Source organism: Pimephales promelas, chromosome 13 (genome assembly GCF_988280905.1).
Source record: "Pimephales promelas chromosome 13, fPimPro1.hap1.1, whole genome shotgun sequence".
Lineage (NCBI taxonomy): Eukaryota > Metazoa > Chordata > Actinopteri > Cypriniformes > Leuciscidae > Pimephales > Pimephales promelas.
In genome coordinates this window covers 6859090-6887061 of record NC_142781.1, presented here as the reverse complement: position 1 = coordinate 6887061, position 27972 = coordinate 6859090, and the positions used below count along the sequence as shown (strand labels likewise).

Below are 27972 nucleotides of genomic sequence, written 5' to 3'. Positions count from 1 at the left end.
ATATTAAGAATTTAAACAAATGTACACAGAAAGATTTGTCGTCTTTTGGGAGGTGATGGAAACTACAGTCGTTGGCAGGATCACTCTGATTTTGTTTATAGCTTATGTTCAAAACAATCCCGTTTAAGCCACTAAATTAGTTTAGTCCGGTTATACATACAACCGCGAACAGCACATGTTGTCCCTGAGCTCCGTAACGACATCTCTCATAAAGATTTGCGTCTTTAAATAGTAAAATAATTCTCCGAAAAACAGCTAGCATCTTCGCTAACTAACACACAAAATACCATTGGAATGCTACTTCCGCCGCCTCACCGGAAGTTTCACCCACTTTATTTTTTACAAGAGTGCCCCCCGGAAACTTGTGGATAGGTAAATAACTAGAAGAATAACAAAGTGCAGTAAACATTACAACTATTTGTGCTACAAACTAGTTTATAATTATGACAATAAATGTAAAATAATATAGTAAGAAATCCAGTTTGCATTATCAAGCAGCACAACCAGCTGTTTTGTTCAGCTAAAAATAACAAAGCGGATGACACTGGAAGCCAGACACATGCAGTTTACAAATGGCTGAACTCGCTCTACATAAAAAAAAAAAATAAGGTGGATAGTTCCATTAGTGAAAACACATTTGGTCTTACCTCTTCTTGGTCAACTACTGTAACTTTATGAACCATGCCACACATGTTATAAAAGCGTAGAGCTGCCTGAACCAACACATTCAGTTCAATGGCAGACAACTGAGGTTTATTACCAGCACAAAAGTGCATGAGCACATTTGCAACAGGAGTGTGTTGTGAATTACTTGCGTCTTCGTTTACATGCTTGCATAGTGTATTTTTGGCCAAAACTGTGCATATGCTATAGCTTACTTTAAGTAAAACTAATAAGCATTGTTTCTCTGTTTTATATTAAGTGCAGCTCTGAGAACATGTCGTCGTCACCGTTACACTTCCTCTGACACACACAAGACGTGATCCACTGCATCTTCCAGCGTACGTTAGATCCTCCTTTGCAGTTGAAGTCTACGTTCAGCATTGTGGCCTTGTTGGGAAGGCAGCAGCGCTTGTCTGTGCACATGCCGCAGTACGTCGGCCGGTACTTCTTAACGCTGCTACAGCCAGACAACGTAAGCTTCTCCGCTTTACTGGCCTGAAACTTCGCTCTGCAGGTTTTCCCTCTCGGCATCTGTGCATGAAAGAGAGGATTACAAGAAAAATACTTTCATTTCTTATGATTTGGGGTTCAAAAATAGAACTTTGGAAATGTTATGTTTCATCAGGTAATATACTTGCAGTACAAGAAATAATTCATTTCAGCATTCTTTGATGCATTGTCTGTCAATGTTGTGAAGAAAAATGACCTGCCTGTGTGACAGAGCTTCAGTCCAGTTGATGGGATTGTCACTTGCCCTTTCAGAGCCTGTGCTTTTTCCCATTAAAATGTTTCATTCATTGATTCTTATACATTCCTTTTTTGTGCCTTGCTAATGTAAATGTTTGGTTTTCAGCGGCGTATTTATATTGTTTTTTCTGTTCATATTTATATTGCTGTTATCTAGCACAGATGACTTGTAATAGTCAAGAATTGATTATTTTTTTCAATGGATTTAGATTTAGATTTCGATTAACTGAAACTTTGTCTGATTGTCCAAATTTTCTTGCTATAAAGAAAAATAAATGTAATTTATACAAATATAAATATATATAACATATATTCAAATATAATTGATCATTCTTTTGTGGTGGAGCAAGTACATAAAGAACTATCCTGGTTATAAACTTGTATAGTTTCTTCACAAATTAAATGGGCTTAACACTTCCCTACAGAAAATAAGCAATTGTTTCAATCCTATAGTAATATTCCATGGACCATTACATTTTGCAGTACTTAAGTTAGCATGTATCCCTTCCCATCTGTGAAGTGGAAATGTGGACCTGAAGTAGCTAAAATCACAAGCCTTTAAAAATAAATAAATTAATAAATAAATCCTGAAACTGGGTAGAAGTTTAGAAATACACAAATGACATATAATGAAGCGAAGGGTGCTGAAGTCAACTGGTTTTAATAATATACTTAATATCTCTGTGTAAAGCTAATAAAATAATGATGAAGCCACTATTATAAGGTTGGTTTGTAGTATAGCTTCAAATAAAATAAAGTTAAATTAATTAACATTGACTATTTTTATTTAATCATTCGTGTCTACCTTCCTTAAACTGGCTTAACAAAAGCATAAATTTCAGCTGAGGAAGCTGATTTGACATGGTGCAACCCGTTACCCTATTGTCAATCTTTGAATGTCAAATAATTATTTTGAGCTTTGTGATTGTTGCAACCCTGTTGCCACCATTTGGAAAATGGCTAAATATCAGGGTTTTTTTTTTTTTTAACAATAACTTCGTATTAGGGTAGTCAACACTACAATGTGTATAGGTGGTAAAAGAAAAAAAAAAAACAGCTAGTTTAATTTCAAAATAGATTAGTTTATGCACCGTATCTCCAAACTGGTATTTGTGCAATAGGTCCCTGTTCATTAAAAGTGCATATTAACATCAGGTTATGGTGGTTTTCTTTTCAGTTGAGACTTTTGTGTGTCTGTGTCAGGCACTAACACGCCTGTTCTTGATTGTTTGTTTCAATGAAAACTCAATGCAAGATCCTCATGGATGTAATTTTCCCTTAAGCTCTTTAGGAATTCTATAATATAGTACTGTGAGTCATCTGACATCAGTACTGACACCTGAAACTAAAGGTCAATGATGTTTTTTTTTTTTTTTTTTTTTTACTTTCTTGCAAATCCATCTTTATATAAAGCTGACGACATCATATTGCCCTGAATTAGAAACTGCCGTTTTCAGTATGCAGATAAAAAAAAAAAGTTACATTTCCTTTATAAAGTATTCAGATACTTAATTCGCACATCATTCCATTAGATAATAAAATACAGCAAGGAACACTTGTGGCCGTTGCATAAACTACTTAGACTCGTCTTAAAAGTTAGTCATCTAATTTTTTCTTCCAGACTTCCTAACTTTCTAAAGTAATTTACAAGAAAGTTAGATTTGTCTAATTTGACAAATCTAAAAAGTAACACTACTCGTTGGTCCTTAACTAGTCCTTAATAGTCTAGGAGGTCCTGGGTAAGATTTGTATGCACTTCATTTGGCGGAGAATATCTCAACTGTTATAGACTAATATGACCCCATTGAACAACATGTGATGTGTGCCAAAATCTCTAACCGGGACGAAAGTCCTGAAAATGACCACAATATGTGACACTTATATCACAATACAAGTGAATGTGACTTTTTTTTTTTTTACCTTTATAGAAATTCACATACATTTCTAGTTTAATCTTAATATTAAGAGAAATACTTTTTTGTATTACACTTTATCTTAAAAATAAAATAAAATATGCTAATTAGGCAATATCTCATTAAATATGCGTACATAAAACCTCTTGAAGCTAGAGATTTTCTATGATTGCGTGTTTGCGGGTATGGAATGCCAAAGCTGACTTAATTAAAAATAAATAAATACATAAATAAATATACAAAGATATGTAAAAAAGCAAAAATACAGAAATTAAAGAAATGTAAAAAAGTACAAATAAATTAGTATTTATAAGTTTATTTCCTTATGTATGTATAATTGTATTTTTTCACACATTTATTTATTTCCACATTTATTTATTCCAACATTTCTTCTGCATTCACAGCTGTGAATCCAGGGACACGGTCACTCTCATGTGTCACTTCTTTGGAGAAGCGATTGACCATCCACAGAAAAGAGTCTGAATTCATTAACTTGGAGGACAAACTGTTGTTAGCTAGATACAATACACACCAAAATAAATATAAAAGTGATACAAATTCATTATAATTATTTAAATACACAAAAATACAACTCAAATGATAATGACACATACTGTAAATGTACACGCCAACACAAAGAATAAAGAGTTGATTTCCTTACTTTTCTTGATCTCAAATCATCTTGTTTGACAGCCATGTGTTCTGCAATGACCTCATGTGTGTAATAGGTTGACTGTTTTTTAGCCATTTTCTTTATATTAAATCAGAATGCTTACTCTTCTATGACCTTATAATCATGGTCATTGTGAACATTGTGATCTCCTCAGAAAATATGTAGCTTTTATTTTATTTTATTTTTTAGACAAAGTGTAATACAAAATGTATTTCTCTTAATATGAAGATTAATCTGTTAGAAATGTATGAGGATATCTATAAAGGGAAGAAAAAGTCCCATTCACCTGTGGTGTCATTATAGTGTCACCTAATGTGGTCATTTTCAGGACTCTCGTCCCGGTTAAAGATTTTGGCACACATCCCACATTGTTCAATGGAGTCATATTAGTCTAGAACAGTTGAGATATTCTCCGCTAAATAAAGTGCACACAAATCTTACCCAGGACCTCTACTATAAGATTAAGTCCATTATTCACGTTGGCACTAATGATGTTAGAGATCACTAAAATTAACGTTAAAGGATTAGTTCACTTTTGAAAAAACTTTTGCTGATAAATTACTCACCCTCATGTCATCCAAGATGTCCATGTCTTTCTTTCCTCAGTCGAAAAGAAATTTAGGTTTTTGATGAAAACATTCCAGGATTTTTCTCCTTATAATGGACTTCAATGGGAACCAGGTACAACCGAGGTCGAAACGACAGTTAATAACCGTTTCAGATGCAGCTTCAAATGTCTTTAAACGACACCAAACGATGAATAAGGGTCTTATCATGCGAAACGATCGGTTATTTCAAAGCTTATTCCAAAAATGTAACTTTTCTAAGGACAAATGCTAGCCTTGTAATATATTGTGAGGCGCGTTTGCAACGTCACGTAATACGTAATTACGTTCAAAAGGTCACGGGCGACGTAGCCGAAAGTACAGAATCAAAATCGTCCGACATCGTTGTTTTACCTTTTAATTCAACCCGGTCTCATCCCAAGACGTCATATAACTGACGTTTTGGGACGTCTTTTGACCATACGTCAATATTCGCCTTTTTAGGGCCCCCTTAAACGTCGGTAGATGAGGTTATGGGATCCTAACTCTACCCCATACCTAAACCTAACCCTAAACCTAACCCGTCACCTAACTGACGTTAAAGGTAAAGCGTCAGTTGTATGACTGCCCGGGATCGCCATCTACCGACGTTTAAGGGGGCCCTAAAAAGGCGGATATTGACGTATGGTCAAAATACGTCCCAAAACGTCAGTTATATGACTTTTTGGGATGAGACTGTGTTATTTAATTCCTTTTTTGTAAACGGCGTTTGAGTTAGTTTCCACGTTCAACCTATGCGTTCAACTTGTAAACACTCTGACTCTGTACTTCCGGCTACGTCGCCCGTGACCTTTTGAACGTAATTACGTATTACGTGACGTTGCAAACGCACCTTACAGAATGGAGAAAGGCTAGCATTTGTCCTTAGAAAAGTTAAATTTTTGGAATAAGTTTTGAAATAACCGATCGTTTCGCATGATAAGACCCTTATTCATCGTTTGGTGTCGTTTAAAGACATTTGAAGCTGCATCTGTAACTGTTATAACTGTCGTTTGGACCTCGGTTGGACCTGGTTCCCATGGAAGTCCATTATAAGGAGAAAAATCCTGGAATGTTTTAATCAAAAACCTTAATTTCTTTTCGACTGAGGAAAGAAAGACATGGACATCTTGGATGACATGGGGGTGAGTAAATTATCAGCAAAAGTTTTTTTTTCAAAAGTGAACTCATCCTTTAAATACAGTAGGTGTGTGAACTCAAAAGTACAATGTCAGGCACATGTATGGCCCCCTTCCTCTTCAAAGGAGGGATGAGAGTTAGTAGACTGTTGAAGTGGTGTCTGCTAAATAATATAGAATTCATAGACAATTGGGAAAAGTTTTTGGGGTAGTTTTGTGGAAAAGTCAACCTGACCTGTTGAAAAGAGACTTCTGGGCTGGTGCTGCTCTTCTCTCTAGTAATATGGCACATAGTCTTAGAGCCCAAACATGATAATCTCGGGCTCAGGTCAGGAAGCAGACAGACTGGCTAAACACTGACTGTTTCACGTCACCAAGGTCAGATAAATCCCATCACATAGAGACTCTTTTGCCTAGATATCATCATATACAGACTGTTTCTGTTCCCTGAATTAGGAAATAAAAAAAATAAAAAAACGTCCGAACCCATCTAAGGGTAAAAATATAATTGATGTTCATCAAATAAAAAAAACGGATATAATACAAACGAACAAATGATAAAGCTTGGGTTGCTGAATATTCAATCCCTTACTTCAAAAGCACTTGTAAGTAATAATGTTGCTGTAATTTGAAATAATATTTCCATAATTACTAACAAGTCTAGTTTCAAATAGAATTATTTTGAAGTGTTGATGCTTAATGTAACAAAATCTAATGTGAATGATAAATCACGTTTGAGATTTGTGCAGGCTAATATACAGTATAAAGGCCACCAAGGCACCATACAGACTTTATCAAAGAAATTGCTGATTTTCTATCAGAGTTAGTACTGGCTGCAGATAAAGTCCTAATTGTTGGTGATTTTAACATGTAGATAATAAAAAAGATGCATTGGGATTGGCATTTGAAGACATTCTGAACTCTATTGGAGTTAGACAACACGTGTCAGGTAGCCTGGTTAAAACCAGACCATCTCAGTTTGTAACTGAGTTATGGTCTGGCAAAGCTTCATAGACAAATCATTTCAAGAGGGGCGTCACGAACGGACAAAGCTCAAATCCCTCAAAGGCGCAATTGGATAGACCTAAAACCAATCAGAGATGACGTATGCAGAGCGACGTTCGTCTGTTTGAATAAACGAGCAGACAATCTGGGGTGCGTTTCCCGTACAACGACGTAGTTCGCTGATTCACTATAGTACAATGTATCGTTGGAAAAATCAACTAGCTAGTCACGACTGTTTCCCGAAACCCACTGTCGCAAAGTATCGTTCAACCACGTTGGTTTCGCACGTGGTGGAGGAATAACTACTCTTAATGAAACTGTTTGAAATCCAATTAATGCTAGATTTGTTTTATATAAATTACAGACATGTCATCTGAGGACTTTTTCTAATTGTTCTCAGTTGTTTTGCTTTATTACCAGACTCCAGTGTTGTAGTCGAGACCACCTCACTCGAGTCCGAGTCGACACCGAGACCAGAGAGAGTCGAGTCCGAGTCAAGACCGAGTCCATAGAGAGTCGAGTCCGAGTCGAGTCCGAGACCAGAGACGGTCGAGTCCGAGACGAGACCGAGACCAGTGAGGGTACCAGTGAGGGTTGATTACCTAATTTACTTTTATTTACTTAGAGAAATCCTTTTTTTTTTTTTTTTTTTTTTTTTTTTTTACTGAATTTACTTAGAGTTTAAAAAATATGATCAGTTTAGGGTAAAAAGGCCACATAGTAGGTGGTGTTAAAAGTAATTTTATTACAATTTGTCATGCGCAGTTGCGCACTAGAAAATCACCAATCACTGGGCGTGTCAATCTATTTAAAGAAATATTTTATTAACATACATTAATAATCATGAAAAATATTTTTAATTGAACTCGAGTGGACTCGGGAATAATTCCGAGTCCTAAAAAAAAAATGTTCGAGTACGAGTCAATTCCGAGTCCAAATGGACACGAGTCCATGACAAGACCAAGACCATTAAAATATGGTCTCGAGACCGAGTCCGAGACGAGTCCGAGTCTCGAGTACTACAACACTGCCAGACTCAATATTTGGCTCGTTCTTACATAGTATGCACGTTCGCACATGCGCACTCTTCAAACACGTTACTTCAAATCTTAAACTAAAAGACGTAAATTCCATTTGTATGTATTCTAAATAAAAGACACCGGTTGTACTGAATGTCAGCTTGCTTATTTTGCTCAATATAAGGATTTATTACCTCCAAATGACATGCAATATAGAAAAGATGCCTCTAACCAGGTCGAGAGCTGTCGTTCAAACCACACAACTTTGCGATGCCGTTTGCGAATGTTCGTTGGAACGAGGGTTTCGGGAAACACTGAATCGTTGAACTATGCTGATAACAACGGAACTTGCGACCATAGTTGGCTAACGATGCTTTCGGGAAACGCCTTTTCGTGATACGTTTTTTTAAAATTAACAACTAGACAACTATAAGTGAATGTGCTTTCCATTATCACACATAGTAAACAAAACCTTAACAAAAAAAAAAAAAAAAAAACTTTGCAATGAACTTTGCAATTTAGACACGCAAACTGCTTACTGTCTAAGGGTGAGACATACATGCTCGGGCAGATTCGGCTTGAAGTCGTTCATCCTCGGACGCGGCGGCGCTACAAAAAAGCCATGCACACAGCCAGCAGGGAAATGGGGTCGGACTTGCGCACTGAACGCGTCATTTTTGCCGCGCACCTTCGCGCTCGTGCGGACGCGTCAAGTATAAACAAGGCTTTACTACGTGTCAGCACGTGCTCTGATCAGTATAACGGTCAGCTCTGATCAGTCTTTGAAGCACCATTAACTCGGCCTCCGTTTCCCTCATTCTCTATGATAAAAAAATGTTTGTGAAAAAAATGTCTTAATAACATGGTTTTGGCGGTTATAGAGTTCTAATGACAGTGCTCAACTGTAACCGTCACACCCCTTTTATAAATGTACTAAATCTGCTTCACGTCGCTGTGCTGTCGTCATCGTGTAAAGCCCGCCCCAACGTTTCTGATCGTTTCTGAAAATTATCACCTGGCGTAATATTTTGGTACACAATGCAAAGACATTGTAAAGTATCGCTCAAGTGTCTTAATCCATGTTGATTTTATTTTCTAGTTTAACCTTGCTTAGCATGTGATGTTAGGATAGATCTCTTACCTTCAGTCCCTTTAGAGCATTTTTATCACATGGTCGAAGCAGACAGAGTCGCCGTTCTTTTCTCATCTCACACTTGCCGTTGTTGTTGTTGACGCGTACAGAGATGCCGATGCCACAGGTGCGCGAACAGGGTGACCAGGGTGTGGTTTGGACCAAACAGTTCTTCTTCCAGGCTAAGGGAGGATCCCTGTAAGCTTTCAGTGTTACAGTCACAAAGCACTATGTCATCCCACAGCACACATTGAAACATCTGACCTCACCCCAGACTTCACATTTAATCTATGACTACTTTATAGTTATTCTTCAGGCTTCACATTCTAACAGGACATCCCAGAAAGCTAATTTACCATGGGTAAATTATGAATAAATCTAGTTATGAATAAATCAATATACAAATGCAATGTCATGCTACATATTACTTTGGCAAGTCTAGGTGCTTGTGAGTCTATGTGCTTGCTGCATTATATTTAGTCAAGTCACATTTATTTATATAGAGCTTTTTACAATACAGATTGTATCAAAGCAGCTTCATGGTGATAACATGAAAATAATACAACACAGATCAATAATATTGTTGAATATTAAATGTCCCCGTATTTACTTCCGAAAAAAGAACAAAAGTTAGTCCTCATGTGCCAACTTACATTTTTAAAGCACTCAACAGCTTTACGTGTAAGTACGTGCAAGTAAGTAATGAAAGTCTCTTCAAGAAGTGTTAACCACAAATGTATTTTATTCAAACCAAAAACTGTAAATCTAAAAATCCCTAAGAAATGCTGGAGCGAACCCATGATATTAAATGATTTAATGGAAGTACAATATAAATTCTCTTCAATGGCAGCAACATGAACAAATTGAATTAGTTATATTATACTTAAACGATAAAGATTTTAAAGGGGTGATGAACTGAAAAATCTAATTTTCCTTGATCTTTTGACGTCTAAGAGGTCATTGTATTATAAGAATATCCTGTAAGTTTCAGAACTGAAAACGTCCTTGTTAGTCCAATAAAAGCTTTTATTGACACCAGGCTCAGCAAACGACTCGTTTTTCAAAGTGGGGAACAATGACGTCAAAGAGGATAAAACACCACCCCCGCAGAAGAAGATCAACGCCTACTTCAACCATAGACTTCAACACGGCCGTTAACCCCGCCCACCGATTCACGTATTACACGCATAGCTAAATAACATTGGTGATGACAAACCGGATCGAGCTACCGAGCAATACAAAATATTGTGCCGTGCCTGGTTGTGGAAGACAGTCGCTGCATATGCTTCCTCTGGATTCCAATAGGACTGCATGGATAAACTTTATTTTTAATGACGTTCCAGCAGACACACTGTCCGTCTGTTCGCTTCATTATACTAAGGATTGTTTTGTAAACAAGACTGGATTTTGCTGACCGATTAAGATTAAAGAAAGGTGCTGCGCCGTCTATATTGGATCCGACAGGAATGGTACAACACACACACTCTGGGTCGAACATGTATGCGAATCATTCCGTTTGCCATTTTACAACATTGGACGTTTTCAGAACAATTTCCCCCAAGTGCATCGACGGGTGAGTTGAAACTCATTATAATAAGCAAAACTGTTATCCACTCACAGCAGTGGGCGTTTACTTCCATGACTTCAGTGCAAGCCGCCCATTAAGAACGAGCGTTTATCAGCTAGGCTCAAAACTAGGGTAGAAAATAACCTATTACTTATTCATTTTGATGTTTTTGAATGTAAAATCCAAGCGAACGTCATAAGTTGACCTCAGACAACAATATAATAAAATTTAAAAAGCCAGTTCATGACCCCTTTAATATTCCCAAGCTTTTGGTCTGTAATTATGAAAACTGAGGAGGCACACTTAAAAGATCATTCATAATATTATAAGATTGAGAACACCATTCGGTTTCAGGACCACAGAAGTCTAAGTAAACCAAGCCTGTCTGAAAGGGTGATTATCTCTCAGCAAGGGAGTCAAAGAGGCACTGGAGGCAACAAGGAGAACCAGTCTGAGGGTGCCTCCAATCTCTGGACCTTAGTCTGTGCATCTCTCCAAGAATTCCCGGAATATGCACCGTTCTCAGCAACAGAAACTTGTCCTGAACGCAAAGGGGCATCAGTCATGCTAAACTCTACCAAGGATGGAAATTAGCACCAGCCAAATGCGGGTGATTTTGTGTTGTGGTGGGTAAACTCACTTCACCTACCGGCCACCGTGGCGGGTAAAAAAAAAAATAGCATACTGTTTTCACCCGTTTCACCTGAACGGCGGACACTTTTAGAGGAGGCACACCTTCAACACCTGCACGCTTCTTCAGTCGAGGCCATAGACTGTAAAAAATATGGACGTAGTATCCGTGACGTCACCCATAGGTTTCTGGAGAGCATTTTTGAAGCCTAAAGTGGGCGGGGCCGGCCGTCGCCATCTTAGCATTGCATCACCTCTCGTCACTACCAGATAAATTAAAATGAGCAAAGAGGCGGGACGCGGGTGGAGCTGAGGTACTAATGCTATGTGCTACTACCCTCGCGCTGAATTGAAAAAGTAAAGCCAATGGTTAAAGTTCATGTTTTTGCCCTTCGAAATATTATAATAGTTAAGACGTAACTAAAAGGGACACTATTTACTTTTTTATCAACTTTATTAATCTCACAAGGGGCAATTGGTTTAGAGCATGTATGCAAGTACATAACACAGATCACACACATTTCTCACAACATACAAGCAGTCCAATATGTGCATCGTGGTGCATTATTATTCTGCTAGTTAAAAATGTATTCGTTACTTAGAATATTGCTCTAAGCTTGTGGATGTGACGGTGATTCAACGCAAGCACATGTCAGTCGGCATCTCACGTCAAGTTCGTAAAGAGCTTTATTCAGTCCATTTTACAATCTGATTTTGGCCGCCTCTCAGTTTCTCAGATGGGTCAAACCAAAGATATTACCTCAGAAGTTCAAGTATATGAACTAGAAACCCCCGCTCATTCAAGGGTGTGCATCTATTGCATGGATGGAGAGAAAGCACTGAAATCATCAGACATCCATTAGTGCATGTGAGGGAAACAGCTGGAAACACAGCGCTGGTCGTTCTCTCCATGCTCAACACGACGGAATCCAACGGCGTGCACGGGCAAAGGTATAATACATGTATTAAATTGTATGAAATAATCTCGTAAAAAGCACAAACACAGCTGAGGGTGACGCTAAGAGACACACTAGCATTGAAAAGCGGCGGCAAGAATCCACCCGTCACTCAAGTGGCCACGCCCTTAATTATGCAGAACTTTAAGGCTTAAATATAATTTAAACAGATGAGTTGTAAAAAAATTCACCCCCTCACAGTCATAATGAAGGGCAAAATTAGCGATATAGACCAAACAACTATTCGCCACCAGGCTGTAAACATGTTTTTTTTTCTGCTGTGAAGTTAGACATTTTAACTTGAGGGAGATACTTTTGCAGCCAGTCTCATGCGGCCACTCGATAAATTTCAGTTTAATTCACTTCCGTGTTGGCTTCAAGAGAGAGACGGGGAGGTTGCCCCTTGGTCAAGGCTCGATGAGGGAAGAAAACTTGGGAGCGCGAGAGGCTGTTTGGTGTCCAAAGGGAGAGCTAGCCGCGAGCGCATGGTGTAGAGCTAGCCGCGTGAACATCTACCCGCATGCTTCTTCCGTCGAGGCTTGAGCGTGAGAGATGGGAGCTAGACGCGAGCGCATGATGTAAATATGACAGAACAGGTTTTATTTTCCCAAATCTTCGAACTGCACCGGCTTGTATTTGAGACAGGCCTTTATAGTTTAGTGTTGAGATGTCGTTCCTAGAGTCTCTAATCACTAAAAATCCCCAAATGTTCCATGTGAAACTGCGGTCTTCTGACCTTTTACTATCGTGTCAATTGATTTTGATTACTATTAATATGAGGGAGAGAGAGCAAGACAGCGCTCGTGTTGTTTTAAGATGAGACTGTGCGTAGCCGGGGCTCTCTCTTTCTCTCTCTTGCGCCCTTTCAAGCGCACCAGTCATTCTATTCAACAATCAACATCACTCACCGATCAGAAAAGGCTTTGGCGGCACCAAAAAGCAGACAATCTGACGGGTTTTTGAAGCTTAAATTCAACCTGAATCTAAAAAAGCCTTTATTTACCCAAACCTGTCACCACACCAGGTGTGTAAAAGAGTCAGGGATTTTGCTATTATTTGAAGTTTTACGGTACTCTTGCAGAGAGAGCAACCACCAGCATAGAGTGCGGTTTAGTTTTGTTTAATCTGCCCTACTAATTTAACGAAATGTATATCAGTTCATGGTTTATGTGCGTATAAGAGAGAAAGAGAAAATGTCAGTATTTGATTGAGACTTGAGATTAAATAAACTGGTTAAGTATCGTAGATCTTGTAGTATTAATTTTCACTTGCAGTTACACATTGTCTGTTAAAACAACCCGGTCTCATCCCAAGACGTCATATAACTGACGTTTTGGGACGTCTTTTGACCATACGTCAATATTCGCCTTTTTAGGGCCCCCTTAAACGTCGGTAGATGAGGTTATGGGATCCTAACTCTACCCCAGACCTAAACCTAACCCGTCACCTAACTGACGTTAAAGGTAAAGCGTCAGTTGTATGACGGCCCGGGATCGCCATCTACCAACGTTTAAGGGGGCCCTAAAAAGGCGGATATTGACGTATGGTCAAAAGACGTCCCAAGACGTCAGTTATATGACTTTTTGGGATGAGACTGTGTTAGTTAAAAACAAGAAAAAGTTGCTGGTAAAAAACATTGAGTGGCTGGTAGATTTTGAAATCCACCAGCCACAGTGGCCGCCGGTGGACAAAAAAGTTAATTTCCATCCCTGACCTCAACATGTGGCACAAACAAACTCCGTGGGGATTAATTTACATTTACATTTATTCATTTAGCTGACTCCTTTATCCAAAGTGGCTTACAATTGCTATATATGTCAGAGGTCACACGCCTCTGGAGCAACTAGGCGTTAAGTGTCTTGCTCAGGGACACATTGGTGTCTCACAGTGGATTCGAATTTGGGTCTCTCACACCAAAGGCATGTGTCATACCCACTGCGCCATCAAAACCCAATGTATGAAACTAGTCATATTGTTTGTCCTGAATTCCGAGAATTCTTGGAGAGAATTTTCTCTAGATCCACAGACTAAGGTCTAGAGATTGTAGGCATATGCCTGAAGAGATTGCAGGATATTTAATCTTAATTCTTAATATCTTAAGTCTTAATATCTCGGGTCGTGTTATTGTCATAACCTTTCATCAAAATGTAATAACCCTCTTCACCCCTTTAAAAACTTTTTTTTCTGCTCATGTAGTAAACTGTGTGGGTGGTGAATAATAATATTAACCAATAGATGTTTTTTTTTTCTTTTTTTTTTTTTCTTTAATATCTCCACACACAGGGTCACATTTACCTGACATGGTCCTGTAGGTGGTGTCCTGTTGGTGTTTGGGGCTTTGATTACTCTTGAGTCCTGCTGGCAAGTTTCCCTGGAGCACAGCAGGACTCAACATTCCTGCCGGCTTTTGGATGAAGGCAGGGGTACAGCCGATGGCTCCAGCGATGCAAGTGCATTTGTAGAGAGGGTTGGGCTGAAAAGCCTGTCCGTTATCGTAGTGAGCCCCATTCAGGTCGCAACCAACCCCCATCATGTCTGCAAAAATATACAGGATCAGACTGATCTCATGAAGTAGCGTGTGTATGCCACGCCAATTCGTATTTCCATTTTTGGCGTGCTATCAAGACGCATAATCGCCTTTCAGCGTGTTTATGAACGCCGTTGACTTAACGTTATATAAATATATGACTTACCTCAACCCCGTCCCTAAACCTAACCGTCACTGGGGTTAATGGCATTTATGACTGTTCCCTTATCATCCTAGGTAAAAAAAAGATATGACTTACCTCAACCCCATCCCTAAACTTAACCGTCACTGGGGTTAATGGCATTTATGACTGGAGATTTGACTGCGTGTACAGACACACGGAATGACGCGGACGTTAATGGCGTAGACATAAACGCATACACGCGGATACACGCGGATAACTCAAAATGCGTAGAGATAACACACCACCTGACTCGAAAGTGGCTTGTATGTTTACGCAAAAGTCATGATGTCATGTTGACAGGATAGACTATGGAGTACAAAAAGCAAATTTAGGTCTACTAAAATTAATTCTTATAAACGTAATTCCTTGTTTTAGTTTGTTCCCTCATTTTATATAAATTGTGGCCATGAAAAATGGGAATGAATTAAAGGTTCAGTTCACTTAAGAATTAAAATTTCCATATAATTTACTCACCCCCATGTCATCCAAGATGTTCGTGTCTTTCTTTCTTCAGTCAAAAAGAAAGTAAGGTTTTTGAGGGAAAACATTCCAGGATTTGTCTCCATATAATGGATTCCAATGGGGTACAATAGTTTGAAGGTCCAAATTTCAGTTTCAGTGCAGCTTTAAAGGATCTACACAATCCCAGGCGAGGAATAAGGGTTATTTTCTAACAAAATAAAAATAATTTTTAACCACAAATGCTTGGCTTGCATGTCCACGAGTTCACACATCATGTAATCACGATGGACAGGTCACGCGTGACGTCGCCGGAAAATATAGGACGAAAAACTCCATCTCATTTTCTCCTTCAACTTCAAAATCATCCGACATCATTGTTTTACCTTTTACTTATTTATTTAGTAAATGGCATTTGACTATCTTTGCATGTTTGTTTTGTTAACACTAGGTTTGTACTTCCGCCTACATCACGCTTGACCTTTCAACGTGATTATGTAATGGGTGGCACATCACAGCTCTTTGTGCTTAAAAAGTGTAATATATATATATACGTTTTTTTTGGAAAATGGCTGATGTTTGGCTAGATAAGACCCTTATTCCTCAATTGAGATCGTGCAGAGCCTTTGAAGCTGCACTGAAACTGCTATTTGGACCTTCAACCCGTTGGAAGTCCACTATATGGAGAAAAATCCTGAAATGTTTTCCTCGAAAACCTTCATTTCTTTTTGACTGAAGAAAGACCAACATCTTGGATAACATGGGGGTGAGTAAATTTTAATTATGTTTTTTTATAGTAAATATTAACTATTCCTTCGCCAGGATTTACAAATCAACGGAATGTGGTCCCTTAGTCAGGGGAATGAATTCTTAATTCAAGGCCATAGTATTTTTTCCCCGAATATCATGTGTGGGGCTCTGTATTACGCAGCTTTATTCTCTGAAAACATTTACATTTAACAAGTAAGTTTAGAGATTCTGTGATGTTGTAATAACCAAACAGGGTTTTCCATAAAACGTTCACTCACAAGCACAGATGCCAACCTCATAACGTGGCTGGTCTTTGGAAAAGTCACAGTACATGCTCTTGTGAGGGTCACAGACGTCCCTCTCGTTGCATGATTCCCCAATCTGCCGTGCACAGGTTTTGCAGCAGCCGCAGCCGTCCAAGATGGAGCTGACACCAGGGGCGCATGGCTGCCGAACACCACACTTACACGGCCAGCTACAGAACTGCCTTCTCTCCGCCGGGACCGTCCCTCCCCGCTGCTTTTGCCTGCCAGCAGAGACCTGCAATACATGCAAAAAGAAAACCATTGAAACAGAAACTAAATGTTTTCCATTTTGGTTTTTCCTGAAGAGAAACTGTAATTGGACATTACTGCTCTGTTGATCCAGAACCTTCTTTCCAAATGGTAAGTGTCCAAGTGTGCCACAGTCAGCTGCATCATTAACACGCATGAACTCAAAGTTTTTGCTCTTGGATATCATGAAATTACTTTAATATCAATAACGAAACTTAGTTACACTTTATTTTAGGGTGTCATTGTTACAGTGTAATTATTCATTTAAGTACTGAGTCATGTTAATTAATAACATGTACTTACCTTTAGGGTTAGGGTAGGATTAGGGTTTGGTTGAGCGTTAGTTGCATGTAATTATGCATCATTTACTGTTATTACTACATGGAACATAATGTAACAATGACACCCTAAAATAAAGTGTTACCAGAAACTCTCATGATTCTGTCAGTCCTGATAGTACTGTCTTTGTCCCCTGGTTGTATTATGCTCCTATCTCTTTGGTTTTGTTTTCCTTGCCAATCATTCTTGTTTTAGTCTAATTTCTAGATCCTTCCATTTCTGTCTATTCTGGATCATTTTCCTCACCTATTCTGCCTTGTTTACGTTCCAGTTTGTAGTTTTTGTGCAAGTACAGTTGAGCATGCCGTTGCTAAAGTCATGGTCGATTCCAAGGGAACGTGTTAATCAGTTAACCTTGAAATCAGTGTAAGCTGCTTTGGATAAAAGTGTCTATCAAATGCATAAATAGGGCCACAATGACCGTGACTATGAATATAAACACAAGTGAAGTGAAAGTGTCATAAGGTTTCAGTGGCGAGACCAGAAATCTCCAAGTGGGTGGATCTTGGTGCAATAGAGTGGACTTCAATGCTTCTATTATATTATAATTTATTATTATATCAGTATTGTTTTTTGAATGAACAATATCAATGAGGTTGACAACATCAAACTTAAAGATACATTTATACTATATGAATCAGCCTTTTTAATTCTGTTTATTAGAAAGAAAGAGACATTTAGGACTGACTGATTCACTGAAATGACTTTACATCGTATGAGAGAAGGAAGACAGAATTAATTTGACCAGCGCCAGCCTACATAGATGACAGAGCTGACAGTTATTAACCTCCACTCACTCTGCAGTAAAGTATTATTTATTTTTATTATTATTAAGAATTATTAGTATTTTAATGTGACATTAAAAACAGTGATCTTTGCGCTACACCACTAATCATTGGAAACAGTAGCTTGTTACCAGAAAAGTTATTTTGAACTATACATCGGAGCTGTGTAAATTGCAGGTTAACCACCACAACCAATTAATGTGTAAATTTAAAGTCAAGTCAAGTTACCTTTATTTATATAGCGCTTTTTACAATACAGATTGAATCAAAGAAGCTTCACAGTGATAACATGAAAATAATACAACACAGATCAGTAATATTGTTGAATATTAAATGTCCCCAACTAAGCATGCCAAATGCCAAGGCGACTGTGGCAAGGAACCAAAACTCGCATCAGGTGACAGAGTGGAGAACAAAACCTTGGGAGAAACCAGGTTCAGTCAGGGGCCAGTTCTCCTCTGGCCAACGAAAGAACAGTGTGTGATTCGGGCAGCATTACAAGTCAGATTGGATTGAAACATTTAGAGTATTTGTCCGTTGCCATCTGTTTGGAAGTCAGCAGTATGGAGACGAGTTGTAGAGGATCAGTGCTGATGACTGTCATGTCAATGGGGCACTTAAAGGGATACTCCACTTTTTGTGGAAATACGCTCATTTTACAACTCCCCTAGAGTTAAACTGTTGAGTTTTACCTTTTTTGAATCCATTCAGCCGATCTCCGGTTCTGGCGGCACCACTTTTAGCATAGCTTAGCATACATCACTGAAGTGCACAAGACCAGTAGCATTTTTCTCAAAAAAATGACCAAAGTGTTTCGATATTGTTCCTATTTAAAACTTGACTCTTCTATAGTTACATCGTGCACTTAGACAGACGGAAAATGTAAAGTTGCGATTTTCTAGGCTGATATGACTAGGAACTATACTCTCATTCCTGCGTAATAATCAGGAAACTTCCCTGTCGTACCATGAGTGCAGCATGCGTAATGTTAAAACGCAACGCCTGAAAATAGTTAAAGGTGGAATACCTAAGATTTTTGCATTAAAATATCCCAAAATCACAAGGCCAGTGTTATATATTTAGTTAAGATGATAACTCACAATATTCCAAATGTTTCAAACAATGTTTAAATCGCGAGAAAATTGAGATTTTAACCAAGGAAACAGGGCGTGTGAGCAGGGGTGAGCTGGGAGTCACGAGTCAATCGCATCATATCCGCTTACCTCGGTTTCCGCTCGTACTACGTGTAGTCCTGGACAAATGCGGTAGTTGTAGTTGTGCGTTAGCGTCTATCAAGCAACAAACGTCAGCTTGTTTCGCGCGTCTGTTATGGAATGGAGCACAATTATTCTTTTCATTTATTCTCGGAATGTGAACTGTTGGCTGTAAAGGGGGTCGCACACCGGACGAGAAGCGCCGCGCCACGTTTAGGACAACTCCACAGTATCGCAGACCGGACGCGCACTTTCTCATCAGTGTATGGCCAGCAATATTGTTATGTTTAATGACAGGAAATTAAGATAATTTCTGTTCTATGTTATGATTGTACTGTACAATTAAATACAATCGTTGCTGAGTCTGCATTCTGAAAACTTTACCTCAGAGCATCCGTTCACTGAATGAATTGAGAATCTCACCTGAAAAATCTAATAATAACATCAGCAATTGTCATTCAAGCAGCTGATTTCTGTAAATGAATGCAAAAAATGCATATTGCAGCATAGGGCGAAGTCAGGATCCATTAGCAACGATTTGAGACAAAACTAATTAAAATTTTATATAAAACTATGTAAATGGCGCTCTGTGGCGCAGCAGGATTTTGAACACGGTCCTGAGACGTTGGTATGTGAGGTATGTGTGCACTTATATATAATAATGTGTTCGAATTTTAAAGATGTGGCGCGACGCAGCGCTGCAGCTTCTCGTCCGGTGTGCGACCCCCTTAACGTTAATTTTGTGAAACTGTAGCTGTGTTTGAATACTTACACGACATGAAAAGATGTGTCAAATGTACATTTACATTGATTTTTTATTTTTATAAAGTTACCAAGGAGGACCAGCCACGTCAACTCCTTGCAAGAGACCTGCCCCTTCAAACCCTCTCCACCATAGCTTCGTCTAGTGACTCGTACAGTAACATCTGTGATAACTAATTTACTTTTAAACCTGACTTTTCTTGCGGTTATTTCAGTTTAATGAAAACAAGCATGTCATTAAACGCAACGTTTATAGAAATCGAACTTTACCTCATCCATGACAACTAAATTTCGATTCCCGTCGGACTGATTTATCCACGGTGGAGTTGAAAACAACAGTTCCCATCATTCCGCGTTCCTCCACGTCGTCATCAAGCAAAGCTGTTGTTGTTGTTTTGAATGTAGTGCCCTCTAGCGGTATCTAAATCTTAGGTATTGTAGCTTTAATGCGATGATTAAGTGATTAATTTAGTGATGATTGAGCATTATTGAAGACACCTGATGATCACAAGCAGAATCACAGAAGGAGAAAATCTAAAATTGTAAGTCACCGTTATGGAGATCAGTGTTTGCTTTAGTTGGACTCTTGACACTTATACTTTCACTTTAACTTTGTTTGACCGCTGTTATTGATTTATAACAGTCAAATGAACAAAGAAAACTGTGGTCTGATCGTGTTGGTTATGTTTTTACATAATCATGCTGTGATCTAAAAAATGAAACTTATTCAGATGATTTGATCAAACTTGTTAGCAACAGTTTTGTGGTTCTACTGCATATCTGTATTTTCCTTATAACCTAAAATATTTAATAAAAAATATTCTGATCAAATCACTATAATTTTTATTTATAAACACAGAGATCAATAATCAGCCTGTCTATCTCAACCATGGTGACATTAATAATCCTTTTTGCCACCAATCACAACTCATTAATGGCTCCCATCATGCATTGCGGTATGAATAAATTATGATCTGAATTGTCTATGTAATTTACTTTTCCTACTTGAATATTTCACCTTCCTGGGGAGGTGTTCCGGGCACGTCCCACTGGGCGGAGGCCCCGTGGAAGACCTAGGACACGCTGGAGAGACTATGTCTCCTGGCTGGCCTGGGAACGCCTCGGTATCCCCCCAGAAGAGCTGGAGGAAGTGTCCAGGGAGAGGGAAGTCTGGGCATCTCTGCTTAGACTGCTGCCCCCTCGACCCGGCCCCGGATGAGCGGAAGAAGATGGTATGGTATGGTACTTGAATATTCTACTCGTCACCGTTGTTGAGAAGCATTAACTGAATCTTGAGGTCTGTGTGTGCCTAAAAGAAAGTTTTTTTAAAACAACTTTTTTGAGAAATCCATTATATTATATTTAACATTCTGGACATTTATGCAGAATCTCAGTTATACACTAACCAACAGAATAAATCACAAACATAAATTTCAAACGATGAATGTCATTATATGGCCAACATCATTTTATAATTTTTTATCTTTGTTCATCTGACAGGTATAACTCAGATACAACAGTAAATTAAAATATGAAGTTAATGATATAAGGGTCAAGAGCCCAACTAAAGCAAACACGGATCTCCATAACGGTGACTTAAAAATGATGGTTTTCTCCTTCAGTGATTCTGCTTGTTAACATCAGGTGTCTTCATTAATGCTCAATCAACTACCAAACCAAGACATTAACTAGTTTATGTAACAAGGCAGAATCTTGTTGAATTGAAGTGCTTTACTGACATTGAGTGGATAAGAATAAATTTGATTAGACTAACACAATACAAACATTTTGATTCAGTTAGTTGTGAAGAAGTTACATTAACATATTACAATCATGTTGAATCTACAAATGTATATTGTTTTCACATAAAATATTCAAAGTAGTTCAAGTTTACTTGATTTGATTAGATGCATAATGGGTGCTACGTTTAAATCACGTTCATTCAACAATTTATTTGATTAAATCACGTTCATTCAACAATTTCTTTTTTTGAGTGTGTTGTCTAACTCCAATTGAGTTTATAATGTCTTTAAATGCCAATCCCAATGCATCTTTTTCATTATCTACATGTATATTAAAGTATTAAACTATTAGTACTTTATCTGCAGCCAGGACTAACTCTGATAGAAAGTCTGCAAATTGTTTGATAAAATCTTTATGGTGGCCTGTATACAGTAGCGAGCAGAATTCTCAAACGTGATTTATCATTTATTCAAAAGAAGTATATTTAAAACTAGATTTCTTAATGGTTTTGATGATATTATTATAAATTACAGCAACACCTCCCCCTTTGCCTTTCAAACGAGGTTCATGTTTATAACTGTCTTGCTGGGTGGACTCATTTTACCCAGGTTTCTGTCAAAGATGGCACATCTAGATTATGATCTGAAATCATATCATTAACAATGCGGGATTTTGAAGTAAGAGATCTAATATTCAGCAACCCAAGCTTTCTGTATTATATTATATCTGTATTATATCTGTTTTTTATTTGTTGAACATCAATTTAATTTTTAATCTGACGTTTTTTGGATATCCAAATTTGGGGAACAGACACAGTCTCTATATGATGTGGTGAATGAGCCTCTATGTGATGGGATTTATCTGACCTTGGTGACGCGAGGCCGCTAGCAGATGGTTGGTCTAGCCAGTCTGTCTGCTTCCTGACCTGGTGCCAAATTTGTCATGTTTTAGCTCTAAGACTGTGAGCCAAATTACTAGAGAGAAGAGCAGCTCCAGCCCATGAGGGATGAATACCATCTCTTTTCAACAGGTCAGGCTTGCACCAAAAACTTTTCCAATCGTCTATAAATTCTACAGTATTTTGCGGACACCACTCAGACAACCAACGATTAAGTGACGACAGTCTACTGACTATCTCATCACTCCTGCGAACAGAAAGGGGGCCAGAGCAAATTACAGTGCCTGACATCGTACTTTTGAGTTCACACACCTCTTTAATATTAATTTTGGTGATCTCTGACTGGCGGAGTCGAACATGATTAGTGCCGACATGAATAATGATCTTAGAAAATGTACGATTAGCATTAGCCAGCACTTTTAAATTTGCTGTGATGTCAGGCGCTCTGGCTCCCGGCAAACATTTGACTATGGTTGCTGGTTGTTTCACTGAGTGGGGCAAATCGATTTGTTATGTGAATCGGAATGGAAGAGCGGTTCTTTGATCCGCGACTAGAGCGGCGATCCCTAACCATCACCCATCTGCCCTGCTGCACGGGCTCTACTTCAGCCGTAACCAAATCATGTGAAGAGTTCACTATGCTAGGTGCATCCAAAACACTATCTAGCATTCTTACCATCCTCAGTTAAAGTTTGGATGCATGTCTATAGTTCTGAAATCTTCTCCGTCAGCCTGACTGTCTCCATGCGTTTATCACATACAAATCCTATTTTGCCATCGGAGAAGGCTATACTAAACATATGATGTGACACAGTTGACAATAACAGGACAAGACATTACTCACCGTGTTTGTTGACTGATTCTTACTTGCCACATTTTTTGACTGGTATTACTCACCGGGCTTTTTCTGAACTCAAAGGCACGGACACGCGAGACAAAATGAATAAAAAATGAGTGCACTGAGCTTTTCCATCCATATTTTAACAATGGCCTGGTGTCAGAATCCTGTCACTTGGCAGGGCCAGCTCTTGTTTTTACGGTCCCACCAATACTCTTATAATATTAAAACCATATAACCAATAAATGACATGAAAACTGCATCGAATAGCTCTGGAATGCCTAAATTCTATATATATATATATATATATATATATATATTTCTAAGTATGCTATGCAGTAAATATTTGTAAAATTTGATTTGATCTTGTTCTTGTTTATATTGTGTGATAAAGAAGAGGCTTGTGATTTTGTTGTCATATGGTTTTTTATTTTATTTTTTCAAACTGCATCAAAGTGCTTCTAACATTTCAGTATTCATTCATCTATATAAGCAATGTAGTTCTGTAATTCTCTAGCTCTTTAAGTGAGGTTAGCAGCAAATCCAAATGCATAGCCGGGAAGAGTAAAAACTCAACAAGCAGCCTTTTCAGATCTACTGACTGCACTACTGTTATATCGTAGCTGCATATTGAAGAAAAACATCACCAAACCAGCTGCATTTACTGTGTTGACACTTATTTATTCAGGTAGATTACATGAAAGAGCCTTGCTAGAGCGAAATAACAGTAGATGGGTAGTATATTCTGTGCTGAATATTACAATAATGTCTCATGTTATTAATGATTAATTTATCAATATGATTTAAAGGGATACTACACTTTTTTTTTGGAAACAGGCTCATTTTACAACTACTCCAGAGTTAAACAGTTGTGTTTTACCGTTTTTGAATCCATTAAGCCGATTTTCTGAAATTTAGAAGAATATCAGTAACCAGACAGTTTCTGGTCTCATTGACTACCATAGTATTTTTTTTTTCCTACTATGGGAGTCAATGAGACCAGAAACTGTCTGGTTACTGATATTCTTCTAAATATCAGAAAATCGGCTGAATGGATTCAAAAATGGTAAAAACCAACTGTTAAACTCTGGGGGAGTTGTAAAATGAGCCTATTTCCAAAAAAAAAAAGTCGAGTATCCCTTTAATGTTAGTAAGATTCCTAGTTATTCATTTCATTTCATGTTTAAGAATGTGTATTTCTAGCTCACAGAACTAAGATATGCTGTCTTTTTTAAAATATACTTGTCTGTCATCTTCACTTGGTAATTCATTTGCATTATTATGTGTCTGGAACCTCCTCTGAGTACTCATGAAGATTAAATAATAAAGAGAATAGTCTTTAATCCAAATCATGCAAAACAGAGAAACGGGATTGGAACACTTCACAAACAACATTTAGAGAGGACACTTGAACTAAGGAAACAAGGACTATAAATACTAACTAACCCAAATGGCACACTGGGTTAAACAAGACACGGATGACAAAACCAAAAATACAAAGACCATACATGTGACAGATCACCTCCTCCCGAGAAGGCACATAATTGTGCAGTTGACAGTGCAACAGAGGAGGGAGGAAGGCGGTTCTGGTGGAGGGCGAGGAACAGAAGAGGAGCAAAATAAAACCAAATCGAAAAAAGAAGTCCACAAGGGAGAGGAGCCAGGGGGAAGTCTGGAGCAGGAGAAGCCAGATACAGGGGTTGGACAATGAAACTGAAACACCTGGTTTTACAACACAATAATTTGTTAGAATGGTGAGGGCCTCATTTTGCATCCAAATACAGCACCAATTGACAGATAGAAGTCCTTCACAGTGACCAGAGGGATTATGAGCCGTTCCTCTTCCAGAACAGTGTCCAGGTCACTATATGATACTGGTGGACTCGCTCCTCCAAAACACCTCAATAATATTCAGATCTGGTGACTGTGCAGACCATGGGAGATGTTCAACGTCACTTTCATCTTCATCAAACCCTTCTGTCACAAGTCTTGCTGTGTGTGTTGGTGCATGATCATGCTGATACACGGTTTGAGCATCAGGTGCTCATGATCCTCCAGAAGGGCTTGGTAGTCCTCGGCAGTGTCGTGTCCATCAAATACAATCAGGATTGTCATGATATTGGAGCTCAAACCATCACTGATCCACCCGTGCTTCACTCTGAAGATTGGCCGCCAGACATATAGATGTGAAACCTCCAACATTGGCCAGTGTTTCAGTTTCATTGTCCAACCCCTGTAGGTACCCATATCACAGTCAGCATACCGTACAGTAGGGAGAAGCCATGGTGGAGATTTGGATGATGTATCCTGGGAAATGATCTCCTGCAAGCAGGCCCTGATAGAGACTCAGAAGGAGCCGTGGAGACAAGGAGACTGAATGGCACTAATGATCAGAGGGGCAAGGCAGAGCTGATGGCTCATGTGGCCGAGGTGGAGATTGGGATCTGGAAGACCGCTGTTGAGCAAGTGTGACCGAGGACAACCATGAAGCCGAAGGGATGGAAGGCAGAGGTAAACAGTAATCCAGATGTAGAACCAGGGTGGTATCTGACCAAGGCGACGCCGGAGGGACGAGGGAGCCTGCTGGAGCTGGTTGGATGATGGGCCACGGTGAAGCTGTTTGGAGCAAGGCAGAGCCAATGTGTCGAAGGACCGAGGTGGAGTCCAGGGCTCTGTGGCTGTAGGATGAGACAGGGGATAATTAAGGCAAGGCGATGCTGGGAACTGGAAGACCCGAGGTGAATTAGCAGCACTGCAGGGAAACAGCTGTGGAAGAGCCGAGATGAAGACAGGAACCAGAGGAGTAAGGGCTGATGAACTATTCAGGTTTGGTTGAGGAGGTGGGAGAGGTAGGTTGGGCGGGCAATCTGAAGCTACAGGGGGTGCTGTAGATAAAGGGACATTACAACTGGTCAAAGTCAATGAAATCAGGAATTTCTCGGGTATAGCCTTTGTAAACCAGTCTATTAAGTCCACAAGTGACTAAGAACTCAGGGTCCATGTTTGCCTTACACCATCCATGCCCTCAATCACCACCAGTACTCCCTAGAGGATGGGCATTGTTTCCCACTCACGCACCTGGTCAGGCATTATATTTGGCTCAGGCTCCGGGGTGGAACATGGCTCAGCAGGGTTCGCTGGCTCTTTCTCCGCAGCAGGTGCAGGCTCTGTGTCTGCAGGGGAATCAGGCTTTTGCTCCATCTGGTGTTTGCTCCATCTGCTGGGTTAGTTGGAGGGTGGTGGTAGGCTAAGTGAGGTTCGATGTTGAATGTTGAGTTGTTGTTTACCAGCATCCACCCCACACATGCGGCGAAATTTTTCTAGGGACTGCTCCACTGAATACAATATATTAAGCCTTAAAGTTATATTAAGCTATAAAGTTCTGCATGGTGGATTATGACAGGTGGATTGCCGCTGACGTCACTACTAGCTGTTTTTATCTGCTGTTTGTTAGCTGTCACATCACCTCAGCAAATCGTGCCTCTTTGCACATGTTTGGTTATCCAGGATGGACACATGATGACGTGCCGCCAAGATCAATCTTTGTGTTTGATTTCGTTTTCATGGATTTTTAGTTTGTTTTTCTTCAGTCACGTTTCCCTTTGTTTTATTTTCCCGCCACAATTTGTTACCATGGACATTCATTAAAGATCACACGTATTTGCATTCTATTAGCTTGTGCATTTAGGTTCCTCTTGACTTTTCATTCATTGTCCGGTATTGTGTGTGTTTGCGTGTGTGTGTGTGTGTGTGTGTTATACATGTTGCTACATTGCTATCTTGTTTACTTTGTTTATTAAAACTGAACTTTAATTATTATTATTATCTACCTTCATCATCCTTGAAGCTAACTCGTGACATACGGACATTTAAAAGGACAGGACAGAAGGATGGATTATTTCTTCCAGTGATAGGCAAGGTAAGTGAAAATGCTGTTTTTTTTTTTTTTTACATTTTATGTGTAAAAGTGACAAATATTGCAATTTTAAAGCAATAAAATAAAAATCCCCCAGACCACTATTTAGACCACCATTCCATTCCTGAATTGTACAAATCCATGAGCCGTATATATATATATATATATATATATATAAATTATTTCATTTTAGTCAACATAGCTTAACATGTGTAAACTAATATAGTATTACATCACTTGAACAAATGTATGAAAACTGAAATCCACAAGAGCCCTAAAATACCTTAAAAACATTTCTAAATTTAGTTCTTTAAGTTATATGAGAGATGTGTTTTATTATATATCATAAGAGAAAAGCAGTCATGTTTCTGTACTGTAGGGTTCACTGCAGTCCCATCCACTGATCTCTACTTTCACACACGTGCTCCCAGGGTCACCAGAGGTCAAAACAAAAATCTGAAGTCTATCTGTCAAGTTTACAGGATGAGCTCATTCAGTGAAAGAGTAGAATAACAATAGGAACCTACATGCCAGAGCAAACTCATAAATATCTCATAAACCATCTCTTGGGAAGTTCCACTTTTAAGTGCCATTTCACAGGCCATACAGAATCTCATAAAGAGAATACGGTTTTAAATAGAAGCTGACTTTCCATCTCTCTGAACCTTACCTGTCATAAGCCCTTTGACAACTTATTCATCTTTTAAAACCTTTAGGGCTACAGCAGCACAGACTTTAAAGACACGAACACCAGCACACCAGTGAACTTAAAAGTATTTTTACCGGGTCGTTAAGTGCTAATGTTACAAATTCATGGCATCCATGTACTATACAGTTAACATCCCAAACATTACAGAATCTCAAAGACAAGCTGTAAATTACAGTAGAATGTATATTTAAGGCCAGCCATTACGGGTCATGGCCAGACAGTTGGTTATAGTCACATTCTGATTATGAAGCGAGAATGTAATTGGT

At 38.8% G+C, this 27972-nt stretch overlaps 2 protein-coding genes and 1 pseudogene across 2 annotated transcripts in view; 1 reads left to right on the top strand and 2 right to left on the bottom strand.

Annotated features, from left to right (window-relative positions):
• The window catches only part of tube1 (tubulin, epsilon 1), a 34262-nt gene extending 32802 nt beyond the window's left edge, over nt 1–1460 (top strand). Inside the window, exon 13 of the mRNA XM_089118388.1 lies at nt 928–1460. The gene's annotated coding sequence lies outside the window, so the exon portion shown is untranslated. The remainder of the gene's footprint in view (nt 1–927) is intronic.
• ccn6 (cellular communication network factor 6) lies at nt 19–16768 on the bottom strand. Its single transcript, XM_089118389.1, has 4 exons — nt 16227–16768; nt 14324–14563; nt 8885–9078; nt 19–1194 (listed from the first exon to the last, which is right to left on the bottom strand). The coding sequence occupies exons 1-4, from the start codon at nt 16687–16689 to the stop codon at nt 913–915; spliced, it is 1179 nt and encodes a 392-aa protein (XP_088974515.1). The 5' UTR covers nt 16690–16768; the 3' UTR covers nt 19–912.
• Nucleotides 16769–22285: 5517 nt separating this feature from the next.
• LOC148975768 (uncharacterized) lies at nt 22286–22937 on the bottom strand (annotated as a pseudogene).
• Between the last annotated feature and the right edge of the window lie 5035 nt (nt 22938–27972).